General features: G+C 42.6%; 1 protein-coding gene across 2 annotated transcripts in view; it reads right to left on the reverse strand.

Annotated features, from left to right (window-relative positions):
• Positions 1-15832, reverse strand: part of UBOX5 (U-box domain containing 5) — a 110439-nt gene that overhangs the window by 55831 nt on the left and 38776 nt on the right. For both annotated transcript variants that reach the window (XM_069204843.1, XM_069204853.1), the window contains one exon: positions 7164-8349. In XM_069204843.1, coding sequence (XP_069060944.1) covers positions 7164-8349 — 1186 coding nt within the window. The remainder of the gene's footprint in view (positions 1-7163; positions 8350-15832) is intronic.

A 15832-nucleotide genomic window follows, 5' to 3' on the forward strand; every position in this document is an offset into this window, starting at 1 on the left:
ACACGTGTTCTCTCTCTTGCGGTGTTCCGCAGGGCTCCTCGCTGAGCCCCACTCTTTTTTATTATCTATCTTTCTTCTCTGGGCAAAATTGTGGAACCTCATGGCCTCACCTTGGTTTCATATGCTGATTATACTCCGTTAGTAGTGTCGCTCTCAAATTCTGGAAATACCGCTCAATCGAATCTCTCATCCTGTTTGGCGGATGAAGCTAAATGGATGACAGAGTCTAAACTTAAACTCAACGAGGAAAAGTCGGAAGTAATGATCGTTGGCAATTGCGCCCTCTTCAACTCTCCGGCATCATTCTTGGAGGACTCCAAAAATCTTCTGCCCCCCTAAAGATAATATAAAGAGCTTAGGCTTTTGGTTAGACCCTCGTCTCACGATGGACCATCAATCCAAAAAGCTTGCTTCATCCTGCTTCGGCCTATTAAAAATTCTGAGGAACATCCTCAATCTTTTACCTTTTCTCACCAGAAGACTTCTTATTCAGGCTTTAATATTGTCTCGCTTAGATTATGGCAATTCCCTTTTTCTCAGTTCCCCTGGTTACGTGATAAGGCGATTGTAGGTTATGCAAAACACGTCCGCACGTCTACTTAAGAATACACCTAGATATATATATTGGCCAAACCTGCATTAGCCTCTCTTCACTGGCTTCCCCTAAAGCAACGGATTCATTTTAAGGCCTTATGTATGACACACAAAGCCTTGCATAATAAGGGTCCTAAATTCCTTAGGCAATGTATATCATTTTACATCCCGGCAAGGCCTCTTAGATCCTCTGCTGCTTTGCTGGCTCAGATTCCCCACTTCAGGAAAACTATATGGGGAGGTAACTCTTTCAGTTAAAGCCGCACACCTCTGGAATTCCCTACCCTTGGAAATCCGTCAAGATCACTTAGAACTAGCCTTCTGTAGGAAATTGAAGACATTTTTATTCTCATCATATTCTCTTGGGCTTATGCTCTGGGTTTTGACTTACCCTTTAGCGTTGGGAATTTCTTAAACTAAAACTAAACTGGTGGCTGCTGGCTCCCACCAAAACCCTCCCACGCCCTCGTTGAAATAACAGAGCCACCCAGGGCTGGAGGTTGTGGCTGCGGATGGCCACGATTACGGCCCACTGGGATTGACCTCCGCTCGTCTTTGGCTCCATGTGTCGCACTGCAGGCTCTGCAACCGTGAGTGGTGGGGTGACACCATATGACTGCCCCCCGGCTGGGACACGTTTGGGGGGGGGGGGGGCCTTGCTTCAAACTGCTCCATCTCCACTAGTGTTGATGGTGGCTCCGTTCCTGGACAGTGGGGTAACAACTGCCTTCTTTGCCCCCAGTGGCACAGCGCCTGGGCTGTGGCGCCCCCCTTTCTCTGTGATACTTTAGTGCTTGATTGGTGGTGCCCAGTGCACCTGACACAGTATTGGCAACGACTGGCGGCCCCCGCATTCTCTCTGACATGGGATGTGGCGATCCAAAGCAGCGGAAATTGCAGTTTGAAAAGCAGGTACCACCTGATATGGTCACTTCGCCTCCTGGGAGCGGGGAGGTGCTGCCGGGGACCCCTCCTGTGATCAATTGGTGGGCGTGGAGGATATACTGGGTTCTGTGCTATTGACACTCGATTTGACTCTCCGACTGCTTGGCTGGATGGTATGGGGAGAAGACTTGATAAGCAGCAGACACGCTTGGAGGGAGCGGAAAGTTGCATTTCCAACATGTAAAATGGAACAGCAACACTATTAAAATGTCTGAAGAGAGTGAAGGGCAGGTTGAAAGCAGTAGCAGTAGAAAATGAGGACTTAGATGCGAGGGGACACCGCAACAACCTGTACATTTCAGGAATCTCTGAATCTAGTAACACCAGTCAGTTGGAGCTGTTTGTTGAGAATCTGCTGACATAATTGCTCAACACCAGAGTTTCACCACAACGTTCGTAGTAGAGAGAGCTCATCGTACTTTGGGGCCGCGTCCTGCCCCTGGTGCCCCTGCTCGCCTCATCACCCGTCTACTAAATTACAGAGACCTCAATGCTGCACTTCGCCTGGCCCGGGAGAGGGGACCCCTACAGTACCAGGGTGGTGTTGTGTCCCTGTTTCCTGACTTCACACCCGCTGTGCAGGATGCTAGACGGAAGTTCTTGGAGGTTAAGAGGGCACTGCGGAACCTTGATATTTGCTATGGAATGCTATATCTAGCCCGGCTTCGGGTGGAGGTGAATGGTAAGCCACGTTAGTTTGACAATCCCGGGGATCCCATTGTCTTCTGCAAGCTACAATCCAAGTGGGGTTCGCCGCCCCGTGGGACTGTGCCAGTGCATGACAATCTGGATGCGGGCCCTCCTGTAGCATGGACTTGTTCCCCACCCCCAGACTGAATCTAGTTGGCCCACCTGGGAAATCATGATCGGCGCGTATCTGGTTTGCTTCCACTGAGTGACATAAGACTATAACAATGTTAATTGCTCTGCTTCTATCTTAGAAGGATTTTTTTTTTATAGTTCACCCATTATTTTTCCAATGTACTATTACTCCTGTCTTGATGTTTGGGTACACCTTGTGGTAGCGTTGCTTTACCCACATGGTTGATACTGTGATACTTGTTGTTCTGTTGGGAATACCTCTATTTAGGGCTACAGGGGATCCACTTGGCAGTGCAAGGCCGGGTATAGGAGGTGGGTGGGATACTCTACTTCTGTCGAATGTTTGTTTAAATGTTCCTTTGTCATGCAATGCAAGACAAATATTTACCTCTTGAATTCCAAAAGCTCACACGTACATTACACATGGTGAATAACACTCCTGTAATTAAGTAGTCTTTGGACATCAACTTCATGTCATGGAACATGGAACATTTGCGGTCTCAATAATCCCCGCAAGGGCAAACAGGTGCTGCAATACCTCCATGGGCGCAGTGTGCAGGTAGCCTTTCTACAGGAGACGCACCTTCCAGCTGGCACTACGTCTTTGTTCGCATCCACCTGGGGCTCGCAGTTATTTTGCTAGTTATAGTACTTACTCCCGTGGGGTATGCATATTGGTGCACAAGTGTTCCATTCCGCCGCCTATCAACCTACTTTGACAGGGATGGAAGATATGTTCTGGTAGCAGGGTTAGTTGATAACCTCAAAATTCTGCTTGTAAAAGTTTATGCTCAAAATGTCGATGCCCCTGATTTTTTTCATGATCTACATTCACACAATGATCACTTTGAGGTCGATCACATTATCTTTGGAGACGATCTTAATATGGCAATGGACCCTGCCCTAGATATTACCTCGCACGTTTCAGTGTCCAAACCTTGGTCTCTCCGTACCTTAAAAGCTATCTGTGAAACATATGCTTTTTTTGACCCATGGAGACTATATGGTACTGACTCACTGGCCTACACATTTCGCTCAGCGCCCCGTGGCACATAGTCACGTATCAACTATTGGCTCATAACTAGCACTGTTGCCCAGTGGATCGCTTTGATCAAGCATCTCCCCTGTACACTGTCAGATCACTCACCAGTGCGGACTACACTTGCTATCCCAGTGTCTGGGAGTGCCGGGAGGTCCTGGAGATTACCTGGCATGGCACTTCAGGATGCACCATTTCGCGATGACCTGAAGGAAGCAATATTAGAATTTTTCTGATTAAATGAGAGATCGGTGGACACGTGAGCAGTGTTGTGGGATACATTCAAGGCATCCATCCGAGGCATCTGCATATCTAAGCATTCTGGGGTATTACGTGACATTTGCAGGAATCTTGCACATGTGGGACACAGCTGGTGGATCTTGACTGGGGGCTTGGGGCGGCAGGTGTTGACTCTCAATTACATCACCGTAAATTATTACTGGGCAAGTTCAATGACCTGGCTGGAAGGGAAGTAAATACACCTTGGCACGTCAATACAGGGAGGGTGACAGGCCGGGAAAGATATTGGCTAGACCTATCCATCCATCTTATTCAGTGGCTCACATACTAGAGACTGGACGGCAGTCATGCCATTGGTACTGCAGAGGTCCAGTCTGAATTCTATGCATACTACTCACGCCTCCATACGGCTCAACCAATGCCACCACGCCCTGCATTACATAAATATTTAAATGATGTAGCTGTCCTCCGCTCAGCAGCAATTGCTCAGTGAGCCCTCCTCTGTAGAAGAGGTCCTGCAAGCAATAGATTCCCTGGAGGGGGGTGCGCTCCCTGGGACTCGATGGGCTCACTGGTACATTCTATAAAAAATATAAAAACATACTAAGCCCACGCCTAGTATCTGAGTACGCGGAGGCGCTTGATGCTGTGGTACTCCCTGTAACAATGCGTGAGGTGGTCATAACCCTTCTGCCGAATCCCGGTAAAGACCCCATGTATTGCGAGTCACATAGACCCCTCTCTTTCCTGAATTTTGACAGTAAGATACTGGCCTAAGTGATCGCTACCCACATCTCTCTATTGTTAGACAGGTTATTTCCTCAGCTCAACTGGGCTTTATTCCACACCGCTCTACATCCCTTAATTTCTGTACAGTTTTTGCAGGGCTCAACAGAGTATCGCCAGAAGTACCGGCGGCTATTGCCTTACTAGATGCCGAAAAGGCATTCAATTCGCTTGAATGGCCTTTCTTACAACCCCATCCTTCGCAAACTGTGATTTTCCGCAGGTATACACCGCATTGATCTCCTTGTTGTACACAGCCTACGGCCACTAAATGACTAAATGGGTCGCTATCCCCTTTTCCCCCCGGATATCTAGTGGTACTCGGCAGGGATGCCCCCCTTCGTCCCCTAGTGCATCACTTGCAGGAGAGACATATACACAGGGGATTACAATTTACTAGCGGACCATTGCTTGTCTCGCTCAATGCAGACAATATATTGCAGTTCATTTGCCGTCCTGAAGCTAACCTCAAACCCATATTAGATGAAGTGGTCCGCCTCGGTGCATTTTCAGGACTGCACATTAATTGGAGTAAGTCTGAACTTTTTCCACTTACTGACCGTACCCTCGCACCTGTGGTAGAATTTCCCCTCAGATGGTGTGAGGACTTCACAAAATACCAAGTAATTCAGTTAAATTATGGACCTGTCGTTGAGAGGCTTATGACCTAGGTGGATTGATGGGCGAAGCTACCGCTGTCTATGGCAGGCCGTATATCCCTTATTAAAATGGTGGTTCTCCCACAATTCTTATATCTTTTTCTGAACATCCTGTACCACTAGCAAACTCCTTTTTTTGCAACACTCTGTAGTTGGCTTATTAGGCTTGTGTGGGCGGACAGACACCCCGGCATCCGCTAGGAAATCCTGACTCTCCCGTACAAGCGGGGCGGCTACGGAGTTCCCCATTTTCAATTACATCATCTTGGAGCACAATGCCATTATTCATACTACTGGTTCCATCTAGATGTGCACATTCCCTATACAATCTCGGAACTTGACCTGGCCGCTACAGTCCCCCTAGGCACTCTCTTACCCAGGGGAATGCTCCTGCATTGTAGGGATATTCAAACTCTTTCTACCACTAGCTGGGTGAGGCGCAAACTGGTTCATCTGCTCTTGAGCGATGCACTGTACTCCTGGCACTGACACTGTTAAATAACCCTTTTCTGCCTATCATGCAGGAAGTGCTTGTACAACAAACTTTAAAATTGCTCAATCTCCAGACACTGGGTGATGCATTCCCCATTGATCATATTTCCTTGCGCACTGCGGACGCACGCTTCGCCAATGCCACCCACCTGCAACACTTTGTGCTTTGTCGTTTGCAGAGCGCTTTACATGCACGGTATTCTACTTATCCACTGGCTCTGGTCATTGCAGTGGATTCCGGAGCATGACTGGCTTCCAAACTGTACTGTGCTTGTATTTATATCCTGCCTATCTCCAACGAAAGGCTCAGGGAATCCTGGGAAATAGACTTGGGACGACCGTTGTCTCAAAAAATTGGGAAGCGTGCTGCGCACTAAGTCGTTTTGTATCTTTCAACCATTGGCATAAATTAATACCCATTACAAATTCTTGAGAAGGATTTACATTACACTGAGTGATACGGCCCGAATTGACCATCCCCAGCCTGCCTCAATTGCCGTGCTCCCCTTGCTGATTTCCCACACATGACATGGACTTGCCCAAATATTAGTAGCTTTTCGGGTGATGTGTTTGATCGATTGTCTCGTATTGTGGGATTGACCCTACACTCCAACCCCGCTCCTGGCTCTCTTTGGCTATACTGGAGATCTGCCCAAAACTATTAGGCGCCTCACAGACATATCCCTTTTACTGGCTAAACGTGAGATAGCGCTCCTTTGGGGCACTAAGCACCCACTATCTGTCACTAAATGGCTTACAAGCCTCACATACTGTGACACTACCAGTGAACTCTATTCATTGTTATAGCCATTAACATCTAGACCTCCAGATATTTGGCAGCCGTTCAGGGACTACTTATGCACATTAAACAGAACTCCTCTGATCTCACAATCATCCGCGGAATCATGATGAACACATGACCCTGCCATCCCTCTATTAACCAAGTTGCCTCTATGAGACTACTTGACCATTTCTTTATGATACTGTTAGAATCTCTGTTCTGCATGGTCATGGTTATGCCACGAGACTGCCCGACATGCTTTCATGGTTTTATGATACATTGTATACTGGAACAATGATTATTATATATGTACATGGATCTGCTTCACCACAATTGCATTGCTATATGTTTTCTTTTAAACGTTAAATAAAGAATAAAAAAAAAAAAGAATATACAGAGAAAGGAAGTTCAAGGTCCACAACTGCGCCTGTGCTTCATTCTTTAATCTATTATGAAAAGGGCAAAATATTAATCCTTTACCTGACAAGATTTTAGAGGAAAGGGGTACGGAATCCACCAATACAAAATATATAATTAAATGGAGAACTCTCCGTTTGTAATGTAGAGGTTTATGGTTCATGTATTATTGAACTTACACCATCTTCAAGGGCGTGATAACAAAGGTTTCAGGCCTTTTGTGGAGTAAATTAACCCCCCCCCCCCCCCAAAAAAAGTTCGTGGTTAACAACTTCACAATTATCACGACAAGGCACTCAGTCCATTACGTCAATCTATTATTCAGGAAATAAAAATCACAATCAATTACTTGTAAAACAGTGACAATTAAATGCAAAGTGTACAGTACCTGCTGAGCAATCCATTTGTGCTACACCTATATCACAGTCAGTTTTCATTTTTTTAGCACAGGTTTCTGAGGTAGACATTACTAGACTGTTTGGAGCTGTAAAACAGGAGGGCTCCAAACAATTTCTGTTATTTACAGATTGTTCCATGCAAGCCAGCTTTCTTTTCAGAGATGGCAAAGTGATGGAAGATGGTGCTACGATGGCTCTTGCTTGAGCCCTCCCGAGAATATTGGAGCCTGGAATACCATGCTGCAGGAGGAAGAGGTCTATTCGTGCCTTCAGTGTTGGGTGTGGAACAGGCTGTGAGTGATGGTTGTAGGTAACGCCTGTGAAAGGGTCACTGGGCATCCTGCCCCAAGAAGCCTCACTGCGGTTACATTTTTCCAGTGTACTTTGGTCGATCACTTTTCCAGAAGGCAAAAGCATGGGAAGGGTCATTACTTCTAAAGTGATGGGATCCAAAAATTCCTCAGGTACATCATGGATATCCAATTCCTGAAGAATTTGTTGTGCAATGTCTGAATTACTGTCGGACATACAGTTGCTTTCCATTGGAGATGCAGGGTCCTGTGAGCCAATGGCTTGAGGTAGGCTTTCACTGGCAATTTGTAGCACAGAGTCCATTAATGCTTGTGGACAAGATCTTGCTGGCTGACCCCATACCTCCACAGTTTTAATGCACAGAAGGCCTCCACCAGCTAGATGGGAGATGCTAATCTTCAAGTGTGTCACGTTGTTAAGTGAGAATGGCCCTTTATTCCACAGTTCAAAAGCTACAAATTCAGTATTTGGAAAAGGAGGCTGTGTATGATGAAAGGGGGGCCTTGCTTTAAATCCTCGGTTGTGAAATATTGCTCTATAGGGATTTTTTAACAGCGCTTTACCTACCAATTTATAAACATCTTTCTCAGAACTGCTTTGACTCGAAACACCTGGAAAGGGGTTTCCTTGGCTATTCAATGTGGATTTGCTTGTTGAAGTCGTAAATATTTCAAGCTCAGTAAAATGCTGATTCCCTCCTGATGATGTGACGTCAACATTAATTGTACTGATATCTATATTAAATGGAAATGTGATGGTGACATGTACAGGTGGTCTAATAAAATATTCACAACGAAATCCACGATTTCTCTTTACAATGTCTTCCGAGATCAAATTCTCAACTTCATAGCCATCAGCACAGACCTAGGTGTAAGGCGAGAGAGACATGAGGACATAATTTAAAGATTGCGTTCCAAAACTGTTCAGATTGTTATCTCATACATTTGAATCCTGACAGCTGTGTATAAATACATTATCTTAGTATTTTACTTATTTTCTTAAGGTAAATGTGGAAGCAAAAACAAATAAAAACACTTTGCAATTTTTTAAAGGGTCTGTATCATTTGAGGAAGCATGTTTCATTATAAGCACAGAGCAAACCCCCAGAAAATGTTTTCAATTCTATTAAGATCAAGAGATAATTTTGAAGATATGCAATATTCCACTGGATGACATTTTATCAAAGCACTTTCTCCCAGAAAAATAATCCAGATTGTGTTAATTGTGGTATTTATACATCTTCAAATAGTTCTATGGATTTCATGAATCATTTTCTTCGAATCTGCTGAAAAGAACACAAATTTGCCCTAGTACAATGAATTAAACTTAATTTGTAGTCCAGAGATAATACGAAATATCCGAACTACAGTAAAATATAAACAACTGAACGTGTCTTTCTTCAAATAGACAGCTGATAAACCAGACGCATGAGTGACAATTGTTTTGCAGCTAAACAGTTCGAGTTACAAGCTATATTAGGCTCATATGCAATAATCCAGTCATCTAGTAATTGGGTTTAGAACAGTATCATAAGAAAAGCAAATACCAGGAATTACCTGCCCTTGCAAATGTATAGGTAGGGTAGCATTTTACATGATTTGATCAGCTATAGAGATGCAATAAATAAGTATATGAATATAACTAAATTAAGTAATTTAATGGAGTTTAGGTAGCGAGCTCTGAAATTAACAGAAGTGAACATGAAATGGTTTCATTTCTCAGAGCCACAAACTGCTATCATATCACAATGGCATTATAGTTGCTAAAAAGGAAAGTACAAGATGCAAACACTTTATCAATTTGTTTTGTCATGTATCTCACACAGAAAACTCAATGCTACTGAAGAAGGGATGAGCAACAAGGGACTGGGTTTTATCCCGACCCTTAATGAGGCTACTTTCAGACTACATTGTGAACCTTTCTAGCAAAATCAGACTACATGTCTTCTTCAAAGACAAGGCCAGGGGTGTGGAATTTGATAAAATATCTACTTGTCATGGGACAGGTTGTTTCATAACTCTACTTGCCCTGTAACACAATACACTTATCCCTTTGGTGACATATAGTGTGACGACAAATTATGGCACAATCTCACAATATAAGAGCTCTGGTAATAGCCTCTCTGATTATGCCAGGGCTCATACCATTGTAGGGTTTGAATAGAAAGAATGCCCTTATTTTGCCACTATTCTGCAGATCTGCATACAGATCTACTGGGGACAGATGTAAGCAACAGTTCCAGGGTTGGAATGCCCTTTTGAGTCTGTGCAAAATTATTAAGCATGTTTTAGGTGTTTTCACAGGCTCTTCTCTAATCTTTTCTCATACAGAGAAAGGTTTGAAATTTACTCCTGACAAGAAGTAAAGGTTCTTCCAGGGTTGGGAAAAAGTGGTTGGAGGGAAAGTGAAATTTTAAACATTCAACAGATTTTAGCTTGAGCAAATCTACACATGCATATTTGCTCGCGTTGAAGTGCAGTTCACAAATATTTTCTGCGAGTATGATTGCCTGACCTACTTCTGTAAATTCTTGTGAATTCATGAAAAACATCAAACTGTAGTAATGCAAAGACATATACCACGGGTGGACTTTTGTGATTTTCTTTAAGAACTGGGACCTTTTTTTTCCTTTTTTCAATTCCATCTTTCTCCATTTATCCGCTAGCTTCACTGTGAGTGAGAGTGGTGCTTTTTGAGAACAAAAATATTTTTGCCAATGTTTGTTAGATTGTGAGGGCCCCACAACAATACAGTTTTACAAAAACCATATCAAAACATGACACACATTTACAAAACAAAAATGCTGACCACCAAAGTAAGATCTATTGGCATTGCCAATGCTTGTTTATTTTCATGTTTCCTATAATCTTGGAACTGGTTACACTGATTTTTCCATTATGAATATGTTTGTAGAAATAATAGCATGCATCAACACATTTTACTGAATGATTCTTTAAAGAAATAGTAACTAAATTTCAGAGTAGCTCAGAAAAATGCTTTTTTTTTCTTAGGTGCATTTTTTGTGAACATTTTATTTTGAAAGCAAAGATCACCAACTCTGCTTTCAAGCTTCTGCAAATATTTGAATCAAACCAGAGAGAATGCTGGGAGCATTATATGTCGCCTCACATTGTTAAACTGCACACGTGTGTACATATTTTTATACTGGAACCACTGTCAGTAGTGCAGTCCAAGCTTACAACATTATCTTGTGCTCACCCTAACAATAAAAACTTTGCGTTAATGAACCATAGATACAAGTTTGAACAGTATTTATATATGGTCACAAATATTACCTTCACTGCTGCATTACCCTTCCCAGATCCATTATTTGGTACTGTAAACTGGCAGCCAATGGGTTTGTGCTGTAGGGGGTTGAGCCTACTTGCCCCAAGGACAAAATAAACATGAAAGCTTGTTGTCCTTGACCCCAAACAATATGTCCATGTTGTCAGACTATAGGAATTCCACATCCCTGCAAGCCAGTAAAGGATGCCAATACAAATATGAGTGAGTAAGGGCTCGACTTTCACTCCACCTGGAGCAGCAATACCAACAGAAATACAAACCTTTGAGAAAGTGGTCCTGAATGATATATACAGAAGTAAGTTAGAAAAGGGAGGAGCAGTGATCATCCTCTCCACGGAGGACTACAGACAAGAATACCTGCACCTTCTTGGGGATGTTAAGAGCTACAGAACTATCACCCACGAACCCACAGGTGATCTCAGTCAACGTCTACAAATTATGGTTCATGATACTGAATTGAATGGATGGATTACCATAAAGTAATCAGGATTTTTGATATGCCCATATCCTAAGATTTTGTACTTCTACATTTTGCCCAAGATCCATAAGGGAAAGATCTCACTCCCAACCAGGACAACTCATTGTATAAGAGATTGACTCAGATCTGGAACCCCTATTAAAGTTTTGTGATGGAAGACACATCACTCTTCTTGAAGAAACTAAGGGTGTCTTGAACTTAAGCTACAAAATGAATAAGGGTGGGTACTAAAGACCTTCTGATAACACTGGATAATGAGGCCCTCTACACAAATATTCTGCAGGGTGCCAACTCAAGGATCGTTGAGGGCATACTAAGGAACTCAGACTTGAATTCTCATGCACCAATTGATTTTGTTATGGAATGTGCGACTTTGGCCTCAAAAGAAAACTACTTTCAATTTGAGAAAACCTTGCATTTACAAGCTCAAGGGACTTCAATGAGCAGTACTTTTGCCCCAAGCCTGGGCAGTTTATGCATGTATCATTTTGAGAAGACTTTCGTTCCATCAGAAACCACCGCCTATAAGGTTAAAATTCACCTATGGCATCATCTTATCAGTGAGACTTTAGTTGTTTTGGAAAGGGTTGAGGAGTAGATCTGTGGAGTTTGTTTTATGGGTCAGTTACCAGGACCCGTATGTAAAGTTCACCCACATGGTCTCTGAAAAGGAGATATCCTGCTTGGACCTCTCGATCAGAATTGAGAATGCTACCATGACGACAAAGACTTAAGGATAAAGACTGCAACAACCTCTTACTCTAACGGCCACCACCCAAAGTCACTAAGGAGGAACATACCTTATGGTCAATATTTACGCATTTGTCAAAATCATCAAATTGTTGCTGCAATTTCTACAATGTGAAGAACTTACAGAAAAAAATCAGGGACCATCATACAAAGTGCAAGAAAAAGTGGCAGGAGCAACAAAAGGGCTTGCCTTTTAGAGACAAACACTAAGGGTTTTGAGTGACTGTGGAGTGCCACTAGGTCGCTACTTTTAAGTGACTGCTAATGCAGCAGTGTTTCTGCCAGGCTAAATAACAATATTTACAACAACTGTAATGATCTGAAGCGAGTGCTATAGCTTTCCAAAGTAGTACGGTGATGTCCTTTACATCCTATATGTGCAATAGAGATACACAGTCAATGTATGAGCCTCCTGCTCCCTCCTTATTCTAACTTTAGCTTTTCTTTAGGAGTTAGGCTGCTCAAAAGCTGACAACTCTGGATGTGTCTGAGGCTCCAGTTTAAAACCAAGAGTATCTAGGTACAAAATAATTTGCTGATCACTCCTTCAATTTCGAATGACATTTTGAACCATTAATTAAATATACACTCAAGCCTTCTGTTAATATTGCCTAGCATAATCAACATCTTCAAAATATTTATTAGTTACAGGTCATTTATTTTGTGCTACACTGACTTACGTCCTTTCGCAGTATTTTAGGCGACTAAAGAAAAGCTTGTACATATATATTTTACATGTTCTTTCAAATAGTGATGTGCAAATGGCTAGGACTTCTGTTCTCACAGGACGAACTGGAGATACTCAATATTAAATTATACCCCTTTGTGACTGTGTGGTAGGATAACACACGGAATAAGTCATTGGGGGAGCCTTAGTTAACATGAGTTGTGGTGTAACAACTACCTACGTTTAGGGGAACCACAGCAATGCTCAGAAGGATTTAACTATGATCTTAATAAATCACTGACAGAATTTGAACAATGCATAAGACCCAAATCTAGATCCAATATTACAGATCTCATTTAGGAAACACTCTTGAATCACCTATGAACTGAACAGCATGGAGTACCTATAGTGATACTGACGCAGTTCAATCAAATGTTTTAAAGTCTTATCTCAAGTTGCAATGGATTATACGAGTGATGTTTTTAGAATATGCATTTTCACAATTTCAGTGGCTTTTCAGTATATTTTCCTGGTTAAGCTAGAAGATTCTCAATCATCCTGATTTTCTGTGCCATAACAAATTAACACGAAATGCAACATTATGGCTGGGGGTGGAAGCAAACAAACCACCTACACAGGAAGAGGAGCGGCACAAGTGTAGAGTAAGGCAAAGGGCTGTAATAAAAAACAAATTATGGCCAGCGCTAACTGACAGGGGATTAGGATTACAAATGTCTAGACATTAGCTACAAAGCAAACGGCTTCAAATAAAGTCCAGAAAAGTTCCCCAATAAATAAAAACATGTTTATGGCAAACTTTTAGTTTAATTGGGGAGGAAATGGCAAGAATTATGGTTGGGTCTTGGACTATGGATAGGAATGGGGTAAGTCATGAGGTTTGTTTTAAGGTAAGGAATTTTTGGGTTCATTGACAGGGTGAAAGGTGTACCAGGATGGCAAAGTCCAAGCACCAAGCAATTCTGCACAGTATCAGCTGAGGAAAGATCAACACTGCAAGCTGGAAATGAAAGGGACTCTGGTGGGATGGGCAGCACTGAAAGAGGCTCAAGATGGACAGGAAGAATTGGCATGTTGCAAAGGCACATTGTGAAGGGAGTCTGTGAAAAGAGTTGACTGAAGCAGTGACCTCCAACGATCTTATATAGCCAATCCCCCAATAGGAGAGACAACCAATGCAACAAAGCAGTTGCAGCGTGGGTGAGAGGGTCATTTGGAGGCAGCATGACAGAGCATCTGAAAACAGGTGCAATAGTGTCAACGACATTATAAAGGTATGAAACAGGAGAATTGATTTGGATTCTGTTCCATACTGATGGAAGACCGGTTTACATAAAACAGATTAATAAGCAAGATGTATGAAATTTGCACTGCAGAAAACTGCACAATGAAACAGTCTTGTCAGTAATTGGCAAATGCTTTATGAATCTTCCAGCCAGTACCCCATTTACTGGATTATCAAGGTAATTGTCTTAATAAGTGGTAAAGCTAGAGATGACAGTCCTATTGGTCTTTAAGAAACTCAAACATTGATTTGAGAACTAAAAGTATCACTGCTTTAGAATAAAATTCCTCAAGGGGAAAAGTCAGACTACAACAATCGCATCTTGAAATAGGATGCGTCTTGAAGTATACCTTTATGAAGAAACACATGATTTACATAAACTAATGTACATTTTGTGCACTGTGGAAAACTATTCCATGTTCCAAAAGATCAAAAAATAAATCCACCACATCAGTTCAAGGTTCTGCAGAAGACAGCTTGCTTTAATCAGAGCAGAAACTAAAGCTTCTAAATCTAAAAGGTGCATCTTAAATATTTAACATATAACACTAAGCTAATGTCATAAGGTCAAAATTGTATTCAAGAAACGCAGCATTTCCTATTTTCTCAACTATCTGCATTTCTGGTAGTCATACTTACAAGTCCCAAAACGCTAACATCAGAATATGATACATTTAACCATCAAGAGGTAATGGGGATACGCTGGAAACCCAAATCCTTGCTCCAGGAGGGCTAGGATACACTGGGTGAAAGAGGTTCACCTTTCCCCTGTTGTCTCTCTTTAGTGTATTCCTTCTGTGCGATTGCGGGTGGGACCACAATTGCGTAACAGAAATGCACACCACTAGGGCACCACGGTTTTTTTGTTGTTGAAAGAGTGGGCCCTTGGGCAAGCGTCGCTCCCCATATGGTTCACATATGTCCTAGGTATCCTTGTCCCCGCCAGAGGGCAGATCGGCCATTTTTAAGCTGATCTGCCATTTTGGGGATTGGGAGGTGAGAAATAGGTTTGGAACACCACAAGACTATATTTTATATTGTAGAAGAGCGACCACTTGGAAAAAGGTTTGCACAGTGCCCTTTTGTCTTTGGGATACAGTAAGCTAAGGCAGTCAAGGGTCCATGAAGAAAAGTCTAAGACCACCTTCTGTGTCTCATCCGAAGGCGAGTGGCATAGCCTTGGCAGGAGCAGCAAATTATGTTTTGTGGGAGCATGGACGTAGTGTGAGGCTCTGCAGAGACAGACTGACTTGCAGGGAGCACAGTTCAAATAATGCCCCAGTGGAAGAGGTATGATGTGTCTTAAGACAAAGGCTCAGAGGAAGAAGGGCCATGCTATTACGGGATACTGCGTGTGAAGGGGAACATAAATAGGACTCTTGGAATGCACCGTTAAGCAACAGGGTCAAATTAAGCGAGGACAAGGGAAGCTAAAGAGATGGAAAAAATACAGAAAAGGAGAAACAGAGAAAACAAATAGTGTCATGTTAGGACAGATTATATGGTAATACAGAAGTAGGACAGAAGTCAAGCTTTGGAGAAGTATCAAGGAAAGGGAGCTCAAGCTTTGTAGCACTGCAACTATAAGACAATGTGCTTGTATATTCTGTATTGCTGCTGTGAGTCCATATTAAAGAAGTTGCCTCGCCTTTGAAAGCATCTTCGATGTTCTGTGCTCTAAAGCTAGGAAACTCCCTATTTCAGCAAAGATCAGAAACTATGAAGACCTGCTAGTATGAAGCTTACCAACGCTGTTGCTGCATGATTCCACTACTATAAATGAAGTCACGTCTTTGGTAAATTAGTTGGGACAGGTATTTACATTTGTATGAAGTGCAGA

The sequence above is a fragment of the Pleurodeles waltl genome, chromosome 1_2 (assembly GCF_031143425.1).
Source record: "Pleurodeles waltl isolate 20211129_DDA chromosome 1_2, aPleWal1.hap1.20221129, whole genome shotgun sequence".
In the NCBI taxonomy this organism is placed as follows: domain Eukaryota; kingdom Metazoa; phylum Chordata; class Amphibia; order Caudata; family Salamandridae; genus Pleurodeles; species Pleurodeles waltl.